Source organism: Puma concolor, chromosome B3 (genome assembly GCF_028749965.1).
Source record: "Puma concolor isolate L17-30 chromosome B3, mPumCon1.1.hap2, whole genome shotgun sequence".
Taxonomy (NCBI): Eukaryota; Metazoa; Chordata; class Mammalia; order Carnivora; family Felidae; genus Puma; species Puma concolor.
In genome coordinates this window covers 35,061,270-35,086,098 of record NC_141672.1, presented here as the reverse complement: position 1 = coordinate 35,086,098, position 24,829 = coordinate 35,061,270, and the positions used below count along the sequence as shown (strand labels likewise).

At 49.4% G+C, this 24,829-nt stretch overlaps 1 protein-coding gene across 6 annotated transcripts; it reads right to left on the bottom strand.

The window, feature by feature from the left end:
- TMEM229B (transmembrane protein 229B) lies at nucleotides 1-24,829 on the bottom strand. Of its 6 annotated transcripts, none has more exons than XM_086709475.1 (3): nucleotides 24,662-24,829; nucleotides 15,188-15,369; nucleotides 1-3,708 (listed from the first exon to the last, which is right to left on the bottom strand). In XM_086709475.1, the coding sequence occupies exons 2-3, from the start codon at nucleotides 15,312-15,314 to the stop codon at nucleotides 3,191-3,193; spliced, it is 645 nt and encodes a 214-aa protein (XP_086565601.1). In that variant the 5' UTR covers nucleotides 15,315-15,369; nucleotides 24,662-24,829; the 3' UTR covers nucleotides 1-3,190. The 6 variants fall into 6 exon arrangements, with proteins under 6 accessions (XP_086565601.1, XP_086565596.1, XP_086565597.1 ...); XM_086709470.1 differs by lacking the exon at nucleotides 24,662-24,829 and adding an exon at nucleotides 10,001-10,085 and having other exon boundaries at nucleotides 1-3,712; nucleotides 15,188-15,304; XM_086709471.1 differs by lacking the exon at nucleotides 24,662-24,829 and having other exon boundaries at nucleotides 1-3,712; nucleotides 15,188-15,326.

The window sequence follows — 24,829 nt, the reverse complement described above, 5'->3', positions numbered from 1 at the left end:
TTCTGGAACACAAACACCAGTATATTTGATGTGCACAAATGTGAAAAGGAAGAGACGAAGAGACCAATGAAGACAGAGCAGGCAATGGGCGCACAAACCAGTCGTGTGTCCTTCTGAAGAGCTGCCGCAGTTGGGAGACAGTCCCACCCACTTCGAAGGTGGGAGAGCCGGGACCTGCAGCTCCTCCATGTCTGGGGTGGCTTCAGGGTGGAAGGTACTCTCCCTGCCTTCACCATAGCTCAAGGGCTGGACCTCTTTCCTTTCTGAATTCCCTGTGATGATGTCTGCACAGCCCAGAGCTTCATAAATATAGGTTCTCAGGAACTGACCCATTCAGTGCTGCCTCCCTAAGGAGACCCATGCAGAGAGTGAGGGACTAGGACAAGAGGATTTCATGGGCACTCCCTATGTATTATTGCTGTAAATAAGCATAGGCCATTGTGACTCACTGGCATCAGAGGGGACAGGGCATAAGGGACAGGATGCCTAGCAGACATCAGAAGCGGTTCAACCATGCAGGGCAGCACATGGCGGTCTATACCTCAGAAGTGCTGCCATGTCCAGTGGAGAGAGACCCAGGACACCAGAGGTTCACAAACAGCAAGCAGACTCTTCCTGCCAGCACCCCCACTGACAGAGCTGGGGTGCCTGGGCACTAAGGGATTAGGGCCCTGAAGATACAAAAAAAAAAAAAAAAAAAAGCAAGAGTTGAAATCAGAGCTACTCCTGGTGATTTCTGAGCCTTCAGACCCTGAACTCATGCCCTGGATCATTGCCCGCCTTTGCTGGGCTCTGTGCCCTATGAGGGACAATAAGAGCCACAGGGCACCTGGATGAAGCAGAAAAACAGTGCTCTGTACATGTCAGGCAGGCAGGTTTACTGTGGGGCCTCCTGTACTTGGGAGTTTGTAGGACCCAGAGAAAAGACGGTGCCAGGGAATGCCCATGAGGCAACATCTGGAGTGGACAGACCCAATGGGCCATCCAAGGGCTTGCTCTGACTGAGAATCATGGAGGCCCTATGCTGGCAGACATCAACAAGCTGACCACAGATTCGGTCGTGGCAGGGGAGGGCAAAGGTGGGTGGTGTGGTCTAAGGGCCCACGTGGGGGGCCTGGAAGGGTGTTGGGGTCCAGAAAACTGGGATATCACAGAATTAAGGGAGAAGGCCAAGGAAATAATTTCCCAGAGGGAACAGGGAAGCCAGATGATATTTTCCCTCTAGAATCCCTTCCACCTGTAGATAGAAACCTGAATCTCTGGATGCCCCAAAGCCCTGGAATTGGGGCCACAGCAAAATCAAAGGTAGGTCTGGCCCTTGCAGAATGTAGTTCATGCCTGGATTTGAGGAGCCTGGCAGGGACACAGAGGCTGGAAGGTGCCCTTCATCCTGTCCTGGACAGGGTTAACCGCAGAAAACAACCAGCCTTTCTCCCCATCTGGGATACCACTCCTGCCCATCCCCAGCCCACCAGCCCTGGCTCACACCCTGACTAGTGCTGTCTGCACAGTCTAGGTAGAGCAGCACAGCAAGGAAGAGCAGATTCTCTCCACAGGCAGTATTATCGTTTTATAATGATCCATAAAAAGGGAAAGGCAAATTTCTATCTAAGACTCCTAGTGCGTCAAGAGACCACATGCCACAGCATTGGCTGCATTCTGATGGACCTCTCCCTTCAGGGAGTGGGGACAGAGCCAGAAGTGGGCTGGAGTGAGGACTTCACCTGTCCACTGCCAGCAATGGACCTGTCACAGAGGAAGGGGGGGGTGCTGGCAACCAAGATGACAAAGCCCATGAGCATGGCAGGGCTAATACTGCTTAAGGAGTAAGCTCAAAGGGTCAGCCTTGCTGGGAGGGGTGGGAAGGGGGTAGCGCTGACCAGATTTTGCTGCAGGGCTGGGGCTATGGCAGAACCAACTGACCCCCTCCCACTAAGGATGCTCCAAAGACCCTCTCAAAGCTGAAAGGCTGTCTTCTTTTTTTCCCTCACTTATTCTCCATGGGTCTCCCAACACCGGATTCCTGCTCCTCCATCCCCTAGAAAGCTCGATTCCCCCTGACTGGCTTGAAAAGAAACCAGATGCCTTTATCACAACCCTCCTCCCCTAAACTGATTTGTCTCTAGGTCCCCATTGTGGATCTGGGGTGGCCCATCTTGGCCTGTGTGTTGGGGGAGGGTATATCATTCAATTTTTGCTGGGCCACTGAGGGGAGGGGGCACAGAGAAGAGCACCGGGGCATTGCCACAGCCCACCAGACAGGTGGGGAGGTGTAAAAGGGGAACTTCCCAGTCATCAGGCCAGCAGAAATAGTGGAGGGAAGGCAGCAATAGGGTGGGCAGGGTCTGTCTCAGGGTTCTATCTCTGGCAGCTGCTGTGTTGATCAGGGAGTTGGGGAGGGGGGCCGGTGGGGATGACAGACATGGATAAAGGGGCTGCTAGTGGTAAAAGCCTTGAAAATAAAAGAGAAAGGGGGGAAACGCCACCGAACACACAGGGGTTGAAACCTCCAAAAGCCCAAGGTTGGTGGGAATCCAGCACCAGGGTGGGGGTGGGGGGGGTCCCCAGAAGGCCAAGGGAGCGTCGGAGCCCTGGGGGAGGGGAGAGGAGCCAAGGGAAGGCCTCCAGCCCTGGCAGACCAGCACTACTGCCAAGCAGCCTCCTGGCCGCCCAGTCTGTCCTTAGGCTGCAGCTCAGCAGGCCCCCGGGGAGGTATTGGTTGCAAGCAAGCACCTGAATATTGCCTAATGGAACCAGCCAAAGCCCAACTTAAACCACGTGAGAGGAGAGAGGAGGCCTCGCAGCAGCCCAAAGCCTCCTCAGGCCTCCTCAGGCTTCTCATCTTCTGCCCCATTCTCAGAGTCCCTTAGCCAGGACAGGGCCTGCTGCTTCCAAAGTCACCCAGGTGGTCAAGTCGCTGCTTAGCCATAGGCCTCTGGCCGCCAGCCTCTGAGCTGGGCAGGGATCCACAGACCCTTCCCAGAGTCCCCGGGCTACCTCGACACCCGCCCCCCACACCTGGCCCCGCCCCCGGTCCCGCCCCCGGTGGACGGCGAGGGTGTGTGCCCTAAGGGGCTGAGGCCAGACCCGGGCCAGGGCTTGTGCTGTTCAGAAGACGTAACCCCACCAGCTTGGTACCTCTGTCCACCGGGTCCATGAGAGAGCCCCGGGCCCCACCCACCAGTCCCATTCAGTCTGTCTTGACGTGGCCGTTGGCCATCGCCAGGGGGCCACTGGGCTCCCCGGGCTCAGCGTCCTTGTCAAAGCGGAGGCGGAGGGTGTTGCGGATGATGAACTGCTCCATGATGAGGGACCCGCAGAACCAGGGCACGGCGTACTCCAGGGTGATGAGGCCCATGAAGTCAAAGTCGAACTGGGAATAGTCCCAGGGACAGGCGTTGAACTGGCGCAGGATGAAGCCGGTGGTGAACTCCCACAGGTAGGTCCAGAGCGTGTAGATGAGGCAGCGCACCAGCAGTGGGCAGCGGCCACGCAGGCGCAGGTACATGCGCTCCACGATGAGGATGGAGGTGCCGTAGATGAAGAGAGCCCACACGCTCGTAACCCCAGGGAACTTCCAGTTAAAGTTCACCACGAACTCCCAGGCCGCCGTGAACATCACCTCGCAGAAGTAGCCGTGGATGGCATACAGGTACCAGCGGGACAGCGCTGTCAGGGGCTCGGCAGATGCCATGGCGCCGAGTGGGGCTGGCTGCTGGGACACAAAGGAGACAGGTGAGGGAAGGAGGGACGGAGCCCTCCTCCTGCCTTCCCTCGTGCAGCTCAGGTCTCTGCCATGACCAGGCTGGAGGGGATTCCAAACCTGCCTCTAACTTTCTCTTTGGTTACCAGTCATATTCTTGACGCTATTTCATGTTCATTACTTTATTCCCTATTCCTCACCTTAGCCAGGTGGGCATGAGAAATGAAAGGAAGAAAATGAAAAGTTCCACTGGCTTCCTCTGACCAGCCCTACTCAAATACTATTGGAAGGAGGTATATCCTACACTCCCTAAACTTTGTTTGGATTATCTGTGGTCAGTGGAAGAGCTGGCTGTCCTGGCCTGCCAGTCACCCCCATTTCTAGGCTACTAGCTGATTCATCTCTTCCTGCACTTCTTTTCAAACAACTCCACATCACTCATATTTCTGGGATCTTTCTAAGCAACCTATCACATTTATCTTGTGCGTGTGTGTTAGTTAACATATACATAACATGTACTGCGTTAGCCATTTTCAGGTGTACAGTTCAGTGACATTAAGTACAGTCACACTGTTGTGCAACCGTCACCACCATCCATCTCCAAAATTTTTTCATTATCCCAAACTGAAATTCCATACTCATCAAACACTCGCTTCCCACCCCCTCCCCCCCGCCCTGGCAACCATCATTCCACCTTCTGTCTCTATGAATTTTACTACTCTAGTTACCTCTTTTCAGTGGCATCATATTGTAATTGCCCTTTTAAGACTGGCTTATTTCACTGAGCATCGTGTCTGCAAGGTTCATCCATGTTGTAAGCATGTGTCAGAATGTCCTTCACTTTTTAAGGCTGAATAATATTCATTCCACTGTGATCTAGATAGCTATCTAGATATGTCACATTAAAAAACATTTTTTAATGTTTATTTTTAAGAGAGAGACAGAGCATGAGTAGGGGAGGGGCAGAGAGAGAGAGAGAGAGAGAGAGAGAGAGAGAGAGAGGGAGACACAGAATCTGAAGCAGGCTCCAGGCTCTGAGCTGTCAGCACAGAGCTTGATGTGTAGGGCTTGATGCAGGGCTCAAACTCACGAGATGTGAGATGATGACCTGAGCTGAAGTCAGACGCTTAATCCACTGAGCCGCCCAGGCACCCCCTATGTCACCTTTTATTTATCCATTTGTCCATGAATGGGTTGCCTCCACCTTTTGGCTATTGTGAACACTGCTGCTATGAACATGGGTATACAGATATCTGTTCTAGTCTCTGCTTTCAATTCTTTTGGATTTATATCCAAGAGTAGAATTGCTGAATCATATGGTGATTCTGTGTTTATTTTCTGAGGAATAGCCTTGCTGTTTTCCACAGCAGCCATACCATTTTACGTTCCCACCAACAGTACTCAAGGATTCCAATTTCTCCACATCCTTGCCAGCACTTGTTATTTTCTGGTTTTTTGATGATGGTCATCCTAATGGGTTGAAAGTGGAAGCTCGTTGTGGTCACATTTGTCTTTCACTGCTCCATTAAGCAGGTTTTGGTGTTAGTTTCAATGTTGAAAGGAAACCAGTGGGCTGACAGTCCTCTCTTACTTCTTATTGCCTTCCTCTCCTCTCTTCTCAACCCCACCAGTCTTTAAGGCTCCATCCTGCTTCCCTGAAGGCTGGCCCCCAGATCTCTCAGCTTTCTCCTTGCCCTCCATCAGTGACTGTCTGGATGACTCAATTGCCTCTTTCTCCAGTGCCACCCTGTTTGCTGTTATAAGGCATATGCCCTCTGATCCAGCTAGCTAGTACACAGCTAGCTAGCTGTGTATTCCTTGAGGGAAGGGACTATTTTCCAGTCCTCTGTTCTGCAGCCTTGGCACAGGTGTCTCCAGAGCAGGCAGTCTCTAAACGATGCATGTTTGGGTGTGTGTGTGAGGGGGGTGAGGGGACCAGTTCAGGGCTGCATCAGGAATGGAAAGGCAGATGATGAAAACATGCATCCCAGCTCTGCCAGCTGCCAGTGGACACCAGGCTTGACACTTCTGTCAAGGTGGGAGAGGGGACAGAGGTTAACAAGATGCATTTGTAGTCTGCATGCCTGTCTGGGAATCCCAGCCTCATCTTTCAACTAACACAGACCTAGTCACAATTAATAACCCACCTCAATACCCTCCCTTGTGGATTGCTTTGTGGTCTTCCAAGCACTTCCATTTACATTTTGTCATTGGTTTTTACAAAATTAAGATTCATATGAATGACAGGTAGTTTAACTCCTGTTTTTTAAGAGAGGCAGTTGGGGCTCAGAGAGAGGTCATTTGCCCCATATCCCAGGGCCAGTAGATGGAAAGACTAACACTAGGATCCACATCTCCTGGTTTCTGCTTCAGCACCCATCCCCCTGCACACCACTGCCCATCTAGACATGTGCGCCTGATGGTACTCCCCTCCTCAAAAACATTCAGTGACCCCCCATTTCCTAATGAAATGCCACAGCATCCTTGGCCTGGCATTCAAGACTCACTAGGATCTCATGCCAGCCTACTTTTTCAGCCTTATTCTCACAGGCCAGCTCTCCCGGTCTTCCCTCCCCTCCTTGTAGATTCTATCCGTGTATTTCCTGTGGCCTTTCCTCTCACCTCCACAAGCACAAACCCAGCTTCCAGGTTACCTTCAGAACAAAATCTTTTTCATCCTCCCCGCCACAGTCCTCCCCTCCCCCCACTGAATAGCCATAGCACTCACTCTATCTCTCTTTGGCCCAGATGATTTCCTGTTTTATTATGTTGATAACATTCAGTCCCCATCCAGATGTTTTTCCTGTGTTCTGCGCCTCTGTATCCCACTCCTTCCTGAACACTTCCACCTAAATGTCCTATAGGCACCTCAAATCCTTTCCTAAATCAGATTCATTATCTTTTCCCCAAAACTTGTCTTCCTCCTGTGACCCCACTCTGATTAAAGGAACCACCAAGCACCCAGTTAGCAGCCAGAGGCTCTAGTGTCATGCTAACTTCCTCTGCTGCGTCTCCACTCGAACATGAGCTCCCTGAGAATAAGGACCTTGTCCATCTGGTTCAGTACTGCATCCCCACTGCCTACAATAGTGTCTGGCACACAGCATTCAATGAAAAAAAAAAAAGACATTTATTAATAGTTTATAATTGCTACGTAAGTCATTCCAAAACTCAGTGGCTTCAATCAACTCTCATTTGTTACTACTACTTGTGTGTCTGTGGGTTAGGGGATCTTGGGTGGCCTTGATCATGAGACTGCTGGTCATTTGGGGGTTCTGTCCTATCCTTGGCTGGGGTGGCTCTTATCTACTTATCTCACATCCCAGGCACGCTTTCTCATGGCAAGGGCAGAAGCACATGAACGAGCAAGCCCTGCTGCACCCATGCTTTTCAAGACTCTGGTTAACTCATGCCCACTAACATCTTCTTGATCAAAACAAGTCACATGGCAAGGCCACCAAGTCAGCCATTACCTCCTGTCCTTTCCGCCACTTAAATATCTTTGAAATCATCTCTTCCTCTTCACTCCTCTTTCTCATTGCTGCTGCTCTGCTTTAAGCTGTCACCATCTCTCACCCAGATGCCCCCAGGTGTCTTCCAGGGGGTGCCTGGAAGGTGCCTATTCCTTTCCAATCCACTCATCACACTAAGAGCATGTAGAGGGCGCCGGGGTGGCTCGGTTGGGTAAGCATCTGACTTCAGCGCAGGTCGTGATCTCACAGTTTGTGGGTTTGAGTCCCACGTCCAGCTCTGTGCTGACAGCTCAGAGCCTGGAGCCTGCTTCAGATCTGTGTCTCCCTCTCTCTCTGCCCCTCCTCCACTGGTGCTCTGTCTCTGTCTCTCAAATAAACGTTACAAAAAAATTTTTTTAAAGAGTATGTAAAAACAGCAATCTTTCTCAAACGCGAATTTGATATTTCTCCCCATGTGGGCCTATTAGTGGATCTTTACCATCTATGCAATAAGGCTCAAACCCCTAGGGATGGCTGGCAAAGCCCTTTATGAGCCACCTCTGCCTCAGATCTTGTCCTCTGGATCTTTTCATTACTGCTTTTGCTACCTGGGGTGCCTTTCCCAACTGCTACGGCCACCACCACCCCCAACCCATGGCCCATGAGCCCATAATCTTCAAGGTCCAGCTTCTCTGTGAAGATTTTCCTAAACACCTCCAATTCCAGAGCTATCTGCTGCCCTGTTTGTCCACCTCTGCACCCAGTTCACTTCTGTGACAACAGTTAGCACTATGCTTTGCTATGCACCAGTGGCCCCTTGATGAACGTTTATTATAATGTTAAGAGGAAAAAAAAGCAGGATTCAAAACTAAATAATTAATATGATTTTGATTTTGCAAAAGCCTACATATATGTAAACGTACAAAAAATTAGCCATAATCATCTCTGGAGGGTGACATCACAAGTGATTTTTATTTCCTTTTTTAAACTTCTCGTATAGTCTAAAAATTTTTTCTACCAAATATGTATAAACTTTTACAAAAATAAAATTTAACTTAAAATTGTTTGTTGTATGAATATGTATTAATCATCTTTGTGCCTTGTATAGAGAAGATATTCAACAAACTTGGCAGACAAATGAACCTTAGGACACCTGAAGTCCTGAAAAATTAATGTAGGCTGTTCCCTCCTGAGCCATCATCACCAACAACAAACCATGCCTCACAGGTTTGAATAACATAAAGTGGTTAAGCCCAGGGGCTCTAGACTCTAACTTTCTGATTCAAACGGGCTGGTACCCTTCACCTGTGGGCTCCAGGGCACGTTACCAGACCTTTCTATAAAACGGTTTCCTTTTTTCCTCAGTTTCCTTATAGATAAAGGGAAAATAACAAGAGTAACTACTTCCGAGGATGACTCTAAGGATGAATGAGCTAATAGACGCTACTGAACTTACAGCAAATGCTCAAGAAAGTGTGGCTGTCACTTCTGGCACAGAGATGGGCTTCCTGGTGAGCTTCTCCCACTTTGAGTGCCACCTCGTACCCAAGGCGGGACATTCTGCCCCTGTCCTCACTAGCGGTTGGGCAGCCTTCCTTGCCAAGCAGGTCAGGTTTTCACCTCCACCCAGAGCACAGCCCAGCAGCCAAGCAACCCTGTGAAACCAATAACCACACACGCAGCCCCTGAGGAAACAAAGGTTGCGTAGAGGAGGGCTTGGCCAGCTTCCAGCCTCTGTGTGGCTGGGGAGGTTTAATGAAAAGGGGGGGGGGTGCAGCACTCAGAACTAGCCCTCTGAGATCCAGGCTTGAAAAGCAGGGTGGAATGAAAGGGCCAGCATTCCTGGCAAGCTTCTCACACCCTCATTCTATCCTGAACCCCCAACAGGCTTTTAGACCCCTGGAGTGGGAGAGAACAGATTGAAGCTCCAGGGAAACTCACTGAGAATGAGGAGGGGCCCATGACCCCAGGCAGGCAGGGGTGTGGTGGCCTGGAAACCACTTTGTCTCCCACCCAACTCAGGCCCCTCTGAACTTAGGTCTGTCCACCTGACCTGCACTGGCACCTCTGGCCCCTCTGGCCCACAGGATCCTGTTCATCCTATGCAGCATCCTGACATAACTAATGGAGTCCTCGGGTCAGCACCCCACCTTAATGTTGACTTTAAAACCCTGCTCTCTTTGCCCCTTGGGCTCATCTTTAGAGATGGCCAAGGTTTCCCAGTCAGTAACAGCTCGTGGGGTCCAGTCACACCCCCTGGAATCAGGTGACTTTAAAGAGCTGGACCTCCAAACCTTAGAGCAGAAGCAAGCAAGAACAAAGGAATAGCCATTAAACAGTGGAAGGAGGGCAAGATGTTGAACAGAAGAGAGGATGGAGAAGAGAGAACAGGGTGAGTCCAAGGCTTGGATTCCATTTCTGGAACCTTCCCTACCTGGAAGAACATGGGTAGGCAGAGGGGAAGCATACCTAGGCCAGGTCAGGCTGCATCTGTGGGGTTTTGCCAGAAGAACATGCCTAGTCCATGTGAGACAAAAAGGAGAAACTGGACGTCCTGGCTGGAGACAGGAGATGAGGGGGAAAGACAGAGAAAGGGGATGTGAGACAGTGTTATCAGCTGGGATGGCAGCTCACACTGTGGTGGAACAGACACTAACATTAGAAGCGGCATTGGCTTGGGTAGATTTGCAAAACTCCACTCCCCAAACCCAATGCTAATACTCATGGGAGCCATGCTTAAACTTTGAGCTGGGACAGGCTCCCTGACCCTCTGCTGGCCCAACAGACCCGTATCCCTGCCCAGGCCTCCCCCCACCCGAGCCCTTTACCCACATTCTTCCAGTACCTCCTTGCTCAGCACTGAGATCAGAGACCTGGGAAGGCCTGCATCAGGAAGAACCAGTAGCTCACTGGACATTGGCCTCTTTCTCCTGGTGACAAACACAACCGTCCTGAGAACGATGACACAAAGACAGGATGGCCCAGGAAAGAAAACTCAAGGTGAAGTGAGGAGGAGAGCGTGGGCAAGGATGAAAACAAGAAGGAGAAAAGAGCTGTGGACGGTTTCACATGCAGGATATGGAGAACAACACTCATGTACAAGAGCCTTCATACTTGTTGATAAAAGGGCCTGGGAATACGGAGTTCCAGCCAAGGGCCAGAACTCAGGGTGACTTGGCAGAGCAGGGCACCGCCCCCCCCCCAAGGGGACAGGTGATAGATGACTTTGTGGGGAGGGGGTCAGAATCTTGCTCCCTAGGAGTATCTCACCAGCTTCCAGAACCTGCTGAGTTATTCCCTACGCAGAGAGCACAGCAAGTTGAGAGGGGCGAAGAGAATGCCACAAGTCTGAGACAGGCTGGAGGCAAAACCAGATAAGGCAACTGCCTTTGGTTTTACTCAAAACTCTCATCTTGTTCCAGGAAGCTAAGGTGCCACAACACAATGACCCTGGGAATTTCTGTCCAGAGGAGCATCTTGATAGAAAATCGGGATTCCTCTTACATGCAACCAGGCTGGGCGGGGCTTTGCCTCATTACTAGGCCTCTTTCACCTCATTTACTTCCCCATTCCTAGGCACCAATATCGCTACAGTTCCATGTGCTGGGGAGAGACACAGCCCTTATAGGGGGCCCCTGGGAGCAAGGCAGTGGAGGCGGGGGGCGGGGGGGGGGGGGGACTCTGAGTCCAGCCCCCTGATAGGCTCTGTGCTGGAAGTGAGTGGAATCTATGAGGGGTGGGCAGGTGTCCTAACATCTGGGTGAAAGATGCAAGGTCTGAAACCATCCTCACCTTGCACTGTGGTAATCAAGTTGGGAGGGGTGAGGGTGGGAGGAACATATGGGCTTGCTTCAGGGCCAGAAAGGAAACAAGCAGATCTAAATACCTGTGGTCACTGGTTAGCCCAGACACCATAGAGTTCCACCCTTTCTTGCTATGGGCATCCCCCAGAAAACTCTTTGGGATGGTCTTCCTGCTACCTCCCAAGTCACAGTAGTCATCAGCCACTCTTCTCAGCACTTACCAGGTATTAACTCAGATAATATTCAAGCCTATTTTATAGATGGGGCAATTGAGGAAGGGGAAGTCTTAATAAGTCTTAAGAATTACAGCTATAAAAGCCAGAGCTAGGATTCAAACCCAGCAAGTCTGGCTCCAGAGCCTTCATTCCCAATCAGCACACTGCACTGCCCTTGAAGCTGACTACAGGCTCCTCTATAGGCACCACCACTTTCTGAGTTTCTGCTTTTGGAAGACTAGGATGGTATATGGAGAGGAAACAAGAAGCAAGAGCAACATGAACCTCTAGGTAGATCATCAATGAAGCCCAGAACAGGTGTCAGAGCCATTGCAGGCTCTCGTCCTATTCTGAGAGGCCAAGTTCTGTTCTAAGGCCAAGTTCTGGCAAGATCCACACAATGATCCTCCAGGGTCATAGCGGACCCTCACAGGACCATGGTAGCAGCCACCCCTGAGGGCCTCAAGGTGTGTGTCATTCAAAGACCTTTCACCAAGACACACACTGGTCCCCGTCAGGCCACCCTGACTGCCAGCCCACCCTCATATTGGCTGGGAATCTCAGATGGCCCAGCCCTGCCATGGACATTCAGCCAAGAGCAGTGACCAGCATCACACTGCCCAGAGAAGCCTGGTGCCTGGAGCAGCACCAGGGAGAGTGTCAGGAGCAACCATTCCACACAAAGCAGCAGGCCAAAGAGGATTTTAGAAGGCCTCAGATGCTAAGCAAATCCCAGCTGGCAGACACAGGAGGACAAGTGGGCCTGGGGAACACAGCCTGGCACAGAGGTTCGCCAGGGCTCAGGCAGTAAAGGGCACCTAGCAGTTGGGGCCCTGAGGCTGGGCATCCTGAATGTTGTCTGCAAGGCTCTTTCCAGACCTCACTTGGCTGCTTCTGTATTGTTACTCAGATCTCAGCTCAACTGTCACCCCTGAGACCTTCTCTGGTCTCGAATCCAAAACAGCCTTCCCATCACTGACATCATCATATTTCATTCCTCCAGCATTTTCACTTTCTACTATTTTGCTACTTGTTTGTTGTCTGTCTCCTCCAACTAGAATGAATGCTCCATGAGGGCAGGGGCTCTGTCTTGTTCACTGCTGGGTTCCCAGTGCCTACAACAGTGCCTGGTGATAAGACCCACTAATACTTCTGGCATGGATGAATGAATGAATGAATGAATGGGCCCACACAGGCACAGGCTCTTAAATACTGATAAGGGCAGGTGTAAACAGCTAGCAGCTCAGCCTTTCTCTTCTCCCCTTTCTTGGCAGATATAGCCTTTAAAATTTTTCAATGCTAACATTTTAAAATATCTTTATTATTTTTCCTGATTATAAAAGTAACATGTGCTCACACCTGAAATTTAAACATTATGGAAAGGAATGACCTAGAAAGTAAAAATCTTCCATCACCCCACATCTTAGAGAAAGTCACTGTTAATGGTGTGTTGTATATTCACCTGGATTACATTTAGCTTTAAAAGAAGCAAATCCATGTATCATAGAAAGAAAAGGAATTCATAATTCCACCAAACTAGCAGCCATTATCACTTCTCCCTTGCAATTTTTTCTCATGTGTTTATTTTACAAGTTGCTTTAATGTACTTATTCTGTAACCTGACATTTTCACTTATTATAAAATAATCATTTCCCCCAGTTGTTATATTGCTTTTGTTCTCATTATTATAATGGCTATGTGATATTCCACCAGGTGGAAAACTATAAGTTACTTAACTTAGGTGTTCAGAAAAGGGAGAGAGAACAATTGTTTCCCACTCTCACTATTACAATGACACCTGTAACAAAAGAATTCAGCCTTTTCCTTCTCTAGGAATATATCCTAAAGAAAGATTTCTTTTTTTTTTCTTAAGTAGGCTCCATGCTGGGTGTAGAGCCTAACACAGGGCTTGAACTCACAACCCTGAGATAAAGACTTGAGCTGACCAAATGTCCATCAACTGATGAATGGATAAAGAAGATGTGGTATAAATATACAATGGAATATTACTCAGCCATCAAAAAGAATGAAATCTTGCCATTTGCAATGATGTGGATGAAACTGGAGTGTATTATGCTAGGCAAAATAAGTCAGAGAAAGACAAATACCACGTGATTTCACTCATATGTGGAATTTAAGAAACAAAACAGATGAACATAGAGGAAGGGAAGGACAAATCAGCTAAAAACAGAGAGGAAGGCAAACCATAAGAGACTCTTAACTATCGAAAACAAACTGAGGGTTGATGGAAGTAGGCAGGTGGGGGATGGGCTAGATGGGAGATGGCTATTAAGGTGGGTACTTGTGATGAGCACTGGGTATTATATGTAAGTGATGAATCACTAAATTCTACTCCTGAAACCAATGCTAAACTATATGTTAACTAACTTGAATTTAAATACAATCTTGGAAGGAAAAAAAAGATAAATAATTAATAAAAAATAATAATAATAAAGACCTGAGCTAAGATCAAGAGTTGGACACTTGACTGACTGAGTCACCCAGGTGTACCTTAAAGAAAGATTTCTTAATAACTCCAGAAATGGGATCACTGGACCAAAGGGTACAACAGTCTTAGGGATGATGGTGTAGATTGTCCTGGGGAACTCTGTGTTATGTGGGGAATAGGTCTCTGGTCTGAGTCACCGTGCTCCCACAGTGGCCTCTGTGGCCATCTCTGTGCACCCACCCCACACCCACAGTTCAGGCTTGCACTACCCTAGCTACAAATCAACTTCCTGAAAGAGCCTCCAACCATAAACTGATTTTGCAAGCCCAGGCTGAGTGAAAAATAAATGCTAGCCCTGAGTTTTAAACTCCCACCGGCACCAGAGTCCACATCTACCTACAGCTGAGAAATACCTAGTTACCCTTTGCCCTCCCTGCATGCTCCTGTGTGGAAGCTAAGCCTCCCGGTTCTTATATGCCAGTCCAGCAGCTCCCAATAGCCCATCCAGTCAGGAGTGTAAAAGCACTGGCTCTCCCTGCCCTGTCTTCCAGGGGACTTCCCTGCCTGCTGGTCCCTGATCCCTCACTGGGACTGTTTGCCCTATGCAGACAATAGCCTTTAGGCCAGACAGGCCTTTGGGGCTTGGGAAAGCAGCCAATTGTCTTTTTTTTTTTTTTTTTTTTAATTTTTAAGTTTATTTACTTTTGAGAGAGAGAAAGAGACAGAGCATGAGCGGGAAAGGGGCAGAGAGAGAGGGAGACCCAGAATCCAAGAAGCAGGTTCTAGGCTCTGAGCCATCAGCACAGAGCCTGGCATGGGGCTCAAACCCACGAACCATGAGATCATGACCTGAGCCAAAGTCAGATGCTCAACCGAGACACCCAGAAGCCCCAACCAATCGTCATTTTCTAAGGCACCACAGAGGAAAAGCCAGAGGTTAAGGCTGGAAAGAAAGCCCATATGAGGACAGGTGAGACTCCACAGTTGGGGGTCCCCTGCTCTCCATGCAGTTGTCTGGACTTGGGAGGAGGAAAACTTCCTCCTAACAGGCCAAAAGCAGCAGAGAACTTGCTCCTCTTGACCCCTTGGTGGCCACTTTTATGGCAGCTAAGGCACCACCAATCCCTCACCTCCCAGTGCCCTGGGTGCTCTACCCAAGGCCTTGTGAACTGTTCATAGCATCGGAGCAGAATCTGGAATCCCAGATGAGGTACAGTTCTCATTGCAGAGAGGTAAAGCCCAGGGCCCAAAGCATCCACGAGCCTACAGATAAGAGAGAGAATTTGGGAAGATGTCATCTCCTATGTGCTGGGTGTCTGACATCATTTGTGTCAGCCAATCTGGGTCTGGCACAGTTTTTAGAGGCCATGTGGCTATAAGATGGCTCCAACACATGAAACGGCCTGAAACTGCTGGACATTCCCCTCCTATTCCACAACTATAGCCCTGTGACAGGCCCTTGGACAGAACACAGGCTCATAATGAGAACCTCCAGACCTGTGATGTGACCATGCTGCCGAGGCAGGGAGGGCTGGTGATCCCCGGGGATCCTGTAACATACTCACTTATCACACCCTTGAGTGCACAACTCAGAACAGACATCAGGATCACTGTCCAGGAGTGTCCCAGGTTAACCTTTCTCCTGCTGCCTGGCTGGGCCTCCGTGCCATTCTCAGCAGTGTGGGCAAGCATCAGCCCCAGGGCTCAGCTGATCCTTGGCTAGTGGATGGGTGGCTTCCATGTGTCCCTGGGAATAAAAGAGGAGGCGTTCATTAGCTTCAACTGCCCCAGCTCCAACCCACCAGGCTAGTCGGAGGGGCAGCCTCAAGGTGAACGCTACAATTGCCTGGGCTCCGGGTTCAGTACCAGGCAGTCAGCCCATCCAGGCCACTGGGCCCCTGTCCTGGAACCTATTACCTCCTCTGTGCCATCCTGCTTGCTCAGGTCTGGTTAATCCAGCAATGACAGCCTGGGATGGATCCCAGGCAATTCACACTCGGGGCTAGGACTTAGGGCTTCTTGCACCATGAGTAAATGTGTGCACATTTGTAAATCTGAGAGGGGGTATAATTTTAGAATCCAGTGCCATTCTCATTTAGCTTCGAATTACACTCTCACCTTCACCCTGCAGTGGCTACATCTTTCTCAAGGGCGGTCAAGAACCCCAGACAAGTAGGGCATTTGGGGAGTCAAGCACAACTACACAGAAAAACAAGCACACCAACAAAATGTGTGCTAGACCCTCTCCCTGCAATAATCCCACCACCCTAATATTTATTTCATTCTATTATATCACTGTGATTGTTGAGGCCCTTCCTATTAACATCAATAACATAAGGGTGCCTGGGTGGCTCAGTCGGTTAAGAATCCGACTTCAGCTCAGGTCATGATCTCACGGTTTGTGGGTTCTAGCCCCACATCTGGCTATGTGCTGACAGCTCAGAGCCTTGAGCCTGCTTCAGATTCTGTGTCTCCCTCGCTCTCTGCCCCTCCCCCACTAGCATTCTGTCTCTGTCTCTCAAAAACGAACTAAAAAAAAAAACCCCACATTAAAAAATTAAAAAAAAAAAACAGACTACATGCTGATACAAATCTGGCCCTTGGCCACATACATCTTTTTAATATATACCTAAGATCTGAACATTTGATAGATATTCCGGCTTTATATGAAAGTCCTGAAGCTTCTCTGAAAACCCCTTGAGTGCAGCACCATCTGCACGAGACTAAGGACAGAAGTCAGGTGCAGCGTGGCTCTATAGCAGGACAGGGGTGGAAGCCGGGACCATTCCCCCCACGGATGGCCAAACAGGCCTCCACAGAGGCGCCACCCGAGCTGGTGCCCACAGCCAGCTTCCTCCCTGCCCATACCTCCCAGGCTCTCTGAGCTCCCTGAGCTGGCAACTTGCAAGGCAGCATGGGAGCCGAGGAGAAGTGAAAGGGCAGAATTCACTGCATGCACAGGTGCTTGTGGCCCAGAAGGCTGTGCACCCCTGGGTCACCAGCCGCTGCACCCCCCTCTTCCTGCACTGAGACAAGTGAAGGACGGAGAGCAAAATGCAGTGGGCTGCTGTGCTCCCTGGCTCCTCCCCAGCTGCTCTACATACAGAAGCCTCAACCTGCCCCACCTGTCGATCCTCCTCCCTTTTCCCAGCCAGCCTGGCACATACCCATTACCTCAAGGAAAGGGCTTTCATGGGGCATGTCCGATACCCCCTCTAACCCCAGTACCACCATGACCCGTGCCTGGGAGTTCAATCCCACCCACCGGCACTTCCCCTTCCCAGGGGAACTAAGCAGGCCACATCAACAAGCACGAGACAAAACAGAAACAGAAACCAAAGCCCACATCCTGGCAGCACAGCCTGCTGGTCGCTGCAGTCAGCCCTGGGAGCCCGCCACTGCTGGCTGAGATGCCGCCCTGGCAGATGAAGCCGCTGCAGTCAGAAGAGGCTCCTTTCCGAGGCTGGCCTGGCACCGGACACCTCCTGCTTCCTGGTCTGAGGCTCTTCCACCAGGGAGCTGCTGGGGGCTGGACAAGGAGGCAACAGTCTAGCAGGGGTCCCACCCCTGCCTCCAAGTACACATGTTGTCCCCAGCCCCCGCTGACACTCCCTGGCCCCTCAGAGCAGGTCCCTGGTGTAGGTGGCATGAGGCTCCTTTGTGGACCACAGGGCGTGAACTAGAAGTTTTTGGAGCATGTGAATGTGTGAAGAGCCCTTATAGCAACTAATGTGGGCAGAACTTAAAACTCTTTTTCCAGTACATCATCCCTCATGATTCTCCCAAGACTCCTGCAGGGAGGGCAGGAGTTATCACCACCCACCCTACTCCACTCCCACCCCCAACCCCATTTCAGAGACGAAAACTCTGAATCTCAAGACATTAAGAGATTAGGCCAAATCTACACATTTGACTCAAACCCTGGTCTTTAGGCTCCAGAATCACCCCTCTCCCCATACATCATGACTTCAAGCTGCTTCCCATACGTCTGCATGCACCTGTCCCTCATTCACTATAATCTACTTAGTCTGTTCTGTAAGCCGCTTATTTGTAAGCATACAGCCCGAGTCTGTCTGTCCAGCTTCATCAACATGCCCAGGCGCTCCTCTGAGACCTGCTCCCTCCTCATTCCTTTGTGAACCCTCCTAAGCCCCCAGCTATTCCATCACTGATGTTCCCACAGGACTTTGAACATCCTTCCATTGAAACATAATGTCCCATCTTAAAGTTATTATTGTCTGTTTCCCCCTCCACATGATGAATTCCTCGAGGCCATGGAATTTCTTTTGGATGGATGGACAAGCAAGGCTGAGAAGGGCCCAGCTAAATGCTTGGGTGATTGCACCATCCAGTGTTATCAACCAAACAGTGATGTCTAGTGTTCTTCCCTAATTTTTAGGCCACCTCATCATGGAAGGGCTCTCTCCCACAAAGCACCATAAATATTGGTTTATAGCAGCCAGGGCTATCTTTGCAAATGAGGGAATAAAGGATGATGTTCACTCTCCTCCCACCTCCAAGAGCCATCACCTGGACAGAGGGGTCAGGACAGACGAGTGGATGCCTTGGGTAGGGACAACAGAGAAGACATGTCACACAAGGAAGGCTAGGGAAGGAACAAAATGTCCCAGGCATCCCAGGAGAAACTGCAGGCTCCTATGTGGGCAAGGGTCCAAGCTGAGGCTCAGGTCAGAGAATAACAATGCCTATTCTGTTATTTCTACAATGTGCTGGCACTCTCAAAAGGCACATCCAGTTTTCATGCACATAGCATTCATTTCCCAAAGAGGTTTAACCAGCAGCTGCTGGCAGGAAAGTCCCTCTGCATCATTCTCTCCCCTCCACTATAACTATTTAGGGTAAGCTGGACTTGCAGGATTGAAGCTCTACTTCCCTGACCGGAACCTAAAAACCAAACCTCCCCCCACTCTCCACCCTCTCTCCATGGCCCAGAACCTAAGACTGGAGCCAGGAAGTGGCAGGCAAATACATCCCTTTGTCCCTCTCAATCTCCTCGTCCCCAGATCTCCCCTCAACCCTAGGTGCCTACAAAGTAAAGAGTAAATGCCCCCCAAAACCCACTGGGGGAGCCCTCTGCTTACTCAGTGTCCTGGTTCTTCCCACGGGATGCAGAATTGCTTTCACTTGTCCTGTAGTAAGACCAGCTCAGAACACAAGCAGATTTGGCAACTTCTGGAGTCAGTGAGAGACTATGTGAAAGTGCAAATGCACCTGTGTCTACTCAGCTCCCTCAGGGGAAGACCCAAGCCCTTGGGCCTGACTGCCATGGAAGAGGTTGGTGTACCTGGGAAACAGGCTGTCCACACGCTCCATTTGACCCTGTCCTTCCACTCCATGCCCCCTCGTTTAGGGCTTAGAGTCTAGGTTTCTCTGCCTGCCGGACATCTCACCAATCTGTCTTCTTCCTCACTTGCAGGCTACTCTGTCCTGTCACCCTCCTCTCCTTCCTTCCTTCTCCCCAACCAGCCCCTCCTGCCTTGCGTGCCTTTCTCCATGTCCCCTTCTAAACAAACCCTGACCACCCATCCCCTACACCTTGGAAGGTGGTCTCTGGCCCTGTGCCCCTCCTCTTTCCTTCCCACCCCACCCCCTGGCCCTGGGTAGCTGCTGCCTGCTGCCTGAAAGGCTGGACAGCTGCTGGACTCTCTAATTAGCTGCCTGGCTGCCGTCCCAGAGCAAGGCATGTGTTACAGTAAAGAGCTGCCTCACCTCCCCTTCATCAATAATCCCCTATGCAGATCCCATCAGGCAGCAGCTGAGGGGCCCTGGAATCCTGGTCACGTGAGACCAGCAAGGCTTCTCCTGTCATCTGGAAAAGGACAGTCAGTAGCCTAACAGCATCACTAAGTGACCAGGAATTTATTTATCAAGGTTCTCCCTATTACTGCCCATGTCCTTAGGGTATCCCATAGGTTACCCCACCACCTCCATACCTTTGGAGCAATGGGAACCCTGCCCTGCCCCTTAGTTGCCTCACCAGTAGAGGCAGAAAGATGCCCAGTGAGCCTTTTGGAGGATAAGCGTGAGCCCTCTGAACAGCATGACACCCAGTGGCCTGCTTTTCACAGCTTTCTATAGCCAAGCCACCCCCAGAGATTTCTAAACAACCAGAGACTTAGTCCAAGAAGTCCCGTGGAGGCTAACATGTTTATTCAAGGTGTTGTATTCCAGTGGTCAACAAATATTTATCAAGCACCTGCTGAAGGCCAGGCACTGAACTGAGTGTGAATAAGACAATGCTCCTGCCCCCTTGAAGCTCACATCTCTGTGGGGAGACAATGATTAGGCTAGCTGACATGCCGTAATGTCTGATAATATGCCACAAAGAAGGGGAGATGCCTGGTGAGGACAGAGAAACTGGATGTGGAGAGCACGTCTTAAACTTCTCTAAGGAGGTAGCATTTGGGCATAGATGAGAAAGATGCAAAGAAGCCTTTCTTTCTTTCTTTCTTTCTTTCTTTCTTTCTTTCTTTCTTTCTTTCTTTCTTTCTTTTTAAAGTGATTTGTGTGTGTGTTTGAATGTTTATTTATTTATTTTGAGAGAGAGAGCTCAGGGAAGCAGCAGCAGCAGAGAGAGAGAGAGAGAGAGAGAGAGAGAGAATTCCAAGCAGGCTCCACACTCAGCATGAAGTCCAACGTGGGGCTCGACCCCACCACCATGAGATCACGACTTGAGCTGAAATCAAGGGTCAGACACCCAATTGACTAAGCTACCCAGGCTCTCTGCAAAGAAGGCTTTCAAAGCTTTGGGAAAAGCATTCCAGGCACAGGGAATAGTAAGTGAAAAGACCCTGAGGGAGGAGCAAGCTAAAAAACAAGTTTGAGAAACAGCAAGGCCAGAGCAATTAAAAAGTGTAATTAAGGGGTCAAACGTTCCCTGCCCCTCATTGCAAAAGTCATCTGGTGGTCCCTACAGTGCCAGCTGGGCCATGGCAAAGCCCCAGTTGCCAAGGGGACATGCCCAGCACAATTGCCTTGTGGGCAGGGGCTGGAAGGTGCAGGTCCCAGTCAGCTTTGGCAATATATTTATTAACAAATAAAAGTAAAGTTAAATCTTTTGTTGACTGATGGCCTGGATTTTCCACCTGTTTCCCATCAAAAGAATTTAAGTAAATTTACTAGGCCTTCTCTAACCTGATTATTTCACTTTAACAAGAAAGTAAATGTTCCTTTTTTTTTTTTTTTAAATTTTTTTTCAACATTTTTTATTTATTTTTGGGACAGAGAGAGACAGAGCATGAACAGGGGAGGGGCAGAGAGAGAGGGAGACACAGAATCGGAAACAGGCTCCAGGCTCCGAGCCATCAGCCCAGAGCCTGACGCGGGGCTCAAACTCACGGACCGCGAGATCGTGACCTGGCTGAAGTCGGACGCTTAACCGACTGCGCCACCCAGGCGCCCCTAAATGTTCCTTTTTAACTCCACCTAGTTTGTTAAGTTTTCTGTCATCTGAAATCAAGAAAATCCTGACTAACACAAGTAATCTTCCCCCACCTGGAACATACCTTTTTGGCATGAGAATCACGTATCTGAGCACCACCTGCCCACCTCTGCCGCCATGCAGACCAGTGGCTCTGCCCTTGCACACAGTTAGGAGAACTGAGAATAAGGTCAGATGCCTAGCTAGCTGCGTCCCTCTCAGCAGGATGTCTATAGTTTTGGGGGCTCCAAACCTCCCTTCTGGGTGCTGCCCAGACTTTGTCATTTCCCCTTTCACCACACATGACCCTTGCCAGCAACCTAGCGTGCCTTGACTCTCTTCCACAAACTGGATATGGGAAAACTAATAGTGCAAGAACAAGTAGTGCACAACTAGATTGTTTTTCTATAAGCTCTAGAACAGCATTGTCCAATTTGATAGCTACATGTGGCTATTTAAATTTAAATTTACTAAAAATGAATAAAATTAAAAATTGCATCCCTCCATTGTACTAGCCACATTTCCAGTGTTCAACAGCTACATGTGGCTAGTGTCCACCATATTGGACAGTGCAGATATAGAACATTTCCATCATCACACAAAGTTGTATTGAGCTGCACTGCTCTGGAGCTTATCCAGGGTGACCAGAAGGCTGCCAAACATACAGACCTAAAACTCAGCTACATTTTCTTGCTCTTGGAAAAGCTTTTCTTGTGAATAGATACCCCTCTCTTCCTCAGGCTCAGGCCTAGTTAACCATTGTTAACCTAGTTAACCATTGTTAAGATGGGGGGGTGGGGGGAGGGTGAACCATTGTTTTATGAAAGTCTCTGTCCACTGTGACTTATATCCAAGAACCAGGAGAGGGCTCTTGCTGAATGAGGTCAGCCCCTGCGTCTCTGGCTATAACTCAGTCTAGGGGTGCTGCCTGGAGTGTTTAAAAAGTCCAGAGTGTTTATTGGGCACCTCCTGTGTGCCAGGAAGCTTCCACACAGAACCCCTCACAAGTCTGGGATGGAGGCATTAACTCAGATTTACTCAGGAGGGGTTGGGAACTCAAAGAAGTTAAAGGGAGGGTCTTTTTACTAGCACTTTTTTCTCTTACACCACTCAGGAGAGATGGAGATGTATGGACAGGAAATAGGGGACTTCATGTACCCACAGCAATGGGCCACCAACAGTTGACAGTGGGTTCTCATGTCAGCTGCCCCTCCCAGCATATTCAAGTCCACCAGGGCCTTGGGAGAGCTGCCTCCAAGGGTCTGCCCATGAAGGCCCAGTTATTGAAAGACACCACATTGAAACCACAGGAAGGCCACAATACAGAAGACAAACCTGAGAAGGTGGTAGGGGTCGGAACACAGACATGTGGCATTTCTCCTGGGCAAAGAAGGGAGGGGCATGAGAAAATTTTGTTACAGAAAGCTATATGAACCATGAGTTCCTTACCTTTGCCTCCCCATGTCCTGGGTAAAAACTCAACATATAGTAGGGACTCAACATCCAAGTGCAGAATGAGGAAAAAGGCAAGGCGCAGGTACTCCATGAGTGAGGGAGGAGGCCCGGCCAAGACAAGACTGAACAGCAGATGCACTGGGGGAAACACAGGAATGAGATGTACTGAAGGAGCTGTGACAGTTGCTGTCTGCTCTACATGTGACCCAATCTGAATGTCCATCCCCTTCATTTAAGTAATGGCCCAGAGGAAAGGACAGCATACACCTGGCTGGGTCCTGACTGCAGCCAGGCACTTCCACCATGAGCGTAAGCCCTGCAGCCCTGGCCCTCCACTCAGCCTCTCGCTGGACAGCTCCATCTACTGTGAAAGCACTGAGCCTTGCAGCATGTTCAAAATATGGCTCCAAACAGCACTTAGGCAAGAGTAATTAAAGGGATGTTATCGCAGTCAGTCTCTCATTAGCCACATAATTAGACTGCTGAAAATAATTAACATTCCTTTTGACAAAGGAAACAGAGGGCCCATTACATTCATTAGGACAACCTCAAACTAGCCTGAGGAAGGCTGAGAAGAGAACTCATCACCTCCCACCTCTGCACAGGACAGAGTCAGCATCAGGTAACACAGACCTGGTGATGAGTCCTGGCTGAGGCCTGGATGCCCCAACGTATGTGTTACAGATAAAAAGTAACACCCACACATATTCAGAGAATAAAGACTTGAAGGAAATGCATGACTATATCACTATTGCAGGACCAGGGGAATATACCTGCCACCCCCAAGGCCCCAGAAAATGGCAGAAGAGACATTTTCTAGGAAGAGTAAATCCATTACAGCACCAGAAAACAAGGAGTGATATGGGGTCCCTGAAGATGGAAGGCAAATGGGAATAAACTGATGGAGAAACCACAACCCCCAAAATAAAACCATGAAAAAAATAACAATATTAATAGTAACTGACACTCACACAGCATATAAATATGACAGACACTATTCTTAGAACTTTGTATTACTTCATTTAATATTCACAATAATCCTTTGAGATAAAAACTATTACCATCCTCACTTTATGAATAAGACTCAGAGTTACACAGCTTTCTCAAAGTCATGGTACTAATAAGTGCTGGTGAGGTGAGGCGAAGGGTTTTGTGCTCAGTCAGAGGAGCAGCTCTGGGGGCTCCAAGTTTGGAGCCAGCACACTGGGGGCTCATGAGAAGCCCTGAGTGATGGGTGATTGGATTTGGAGCAGCTGGGCCCCTATCCCACCTCTCCACCCATGTTTGTGTCCTGGAACTTGGGGCAGGGGGGCAAGGGACACCTAGACACCAGTCCCTAGCAGACACATCCCACCCCCTGTTCACAACCAGTGATTGGCATGGAACTAGGGTTCACAGAGTGGTGACTGAAAAATCTCACAATACAAAGAGAGGAACACATAACAAAGACTCACCAAACATTTGACAGAAACCAAAACTGCCAGAAAAGCACCAAATTTGAGAACAGAAGTTATAAAGAAAGCAAAATAAAGTTGACAGAATGAAACGTTTTTAAAGCACAATGAACATCCCCTGAGGGATGGGAAGGGCTACTGAATCCATGAACCAAAATAAGACTGACACCAGAAGAATGATAAAGATCTTACAAGTGAAGGAAATACACCATGGCTAACCCATTATCTGGGGATGAAAGAATAGAGTAACCTCATTAAAATTTTTCTTTATGTATTTCTATTTTTCTAAACTTCCTATACTGAATATATATCCCTTTGAGTACTGGAAAAGTTACTTTTTAAAATGTCTGGTGTGAGGTGGGCGCTCAGTAAGATTTGGTAGACCCTGCCCCCATGTCAACCCTTAGCCCTATCCAGGACGACCCATGATTCACTGCTCCCCAGTCACACAATCCACACCCCCAAACTCCCAGTCTCTGTGCACATAGCTGCCCTCCCAGAGTGCCTTTATCTCTCCTCCCCATTTACCTATATTTGCCTTTTCTTCAAGGCCCACTCAAAGATTACTTGCATTAACAAAAGGTCCCTGAATCCCCCTCAACCCAAACTCCTAAGGGCACCTAATTCTCCAGGGTCATGGGACAGGTCTGGTCGAGCTGCCCAATGGGGTCATAGTGCTGACAACTTACCTGCCCTTTACCTTTCAGTGAGTCCAAGTCTGTTCTCCCAACTCTACTGTAGGCTTCTTAAAGACACCAAGAGGCATGAGCCTTCTTTTTATATCCCCCTGTGCCCAAGAGAAGCTGAGAAGCTTTCACAAGAACATGCTTACATGTCAGTTGAGTGAATGACGAATG

Coding starts and splice junctions, on each gene's coding strand:
- TMEM229B (XM_086709475.1), bottom strand. CDS start 15,314: ATGCTTGCCCACACTGCTGAGAATGGCACGGAGGCCCAGCCAGGCAGC. Junction 3,709..15,187: donor TGCACTCAAGGGTGTGATAA/GTGAGTATGTTA, acceptor CCCAGCAGCCAG/CCCCACTCGGCGCCATGGCA.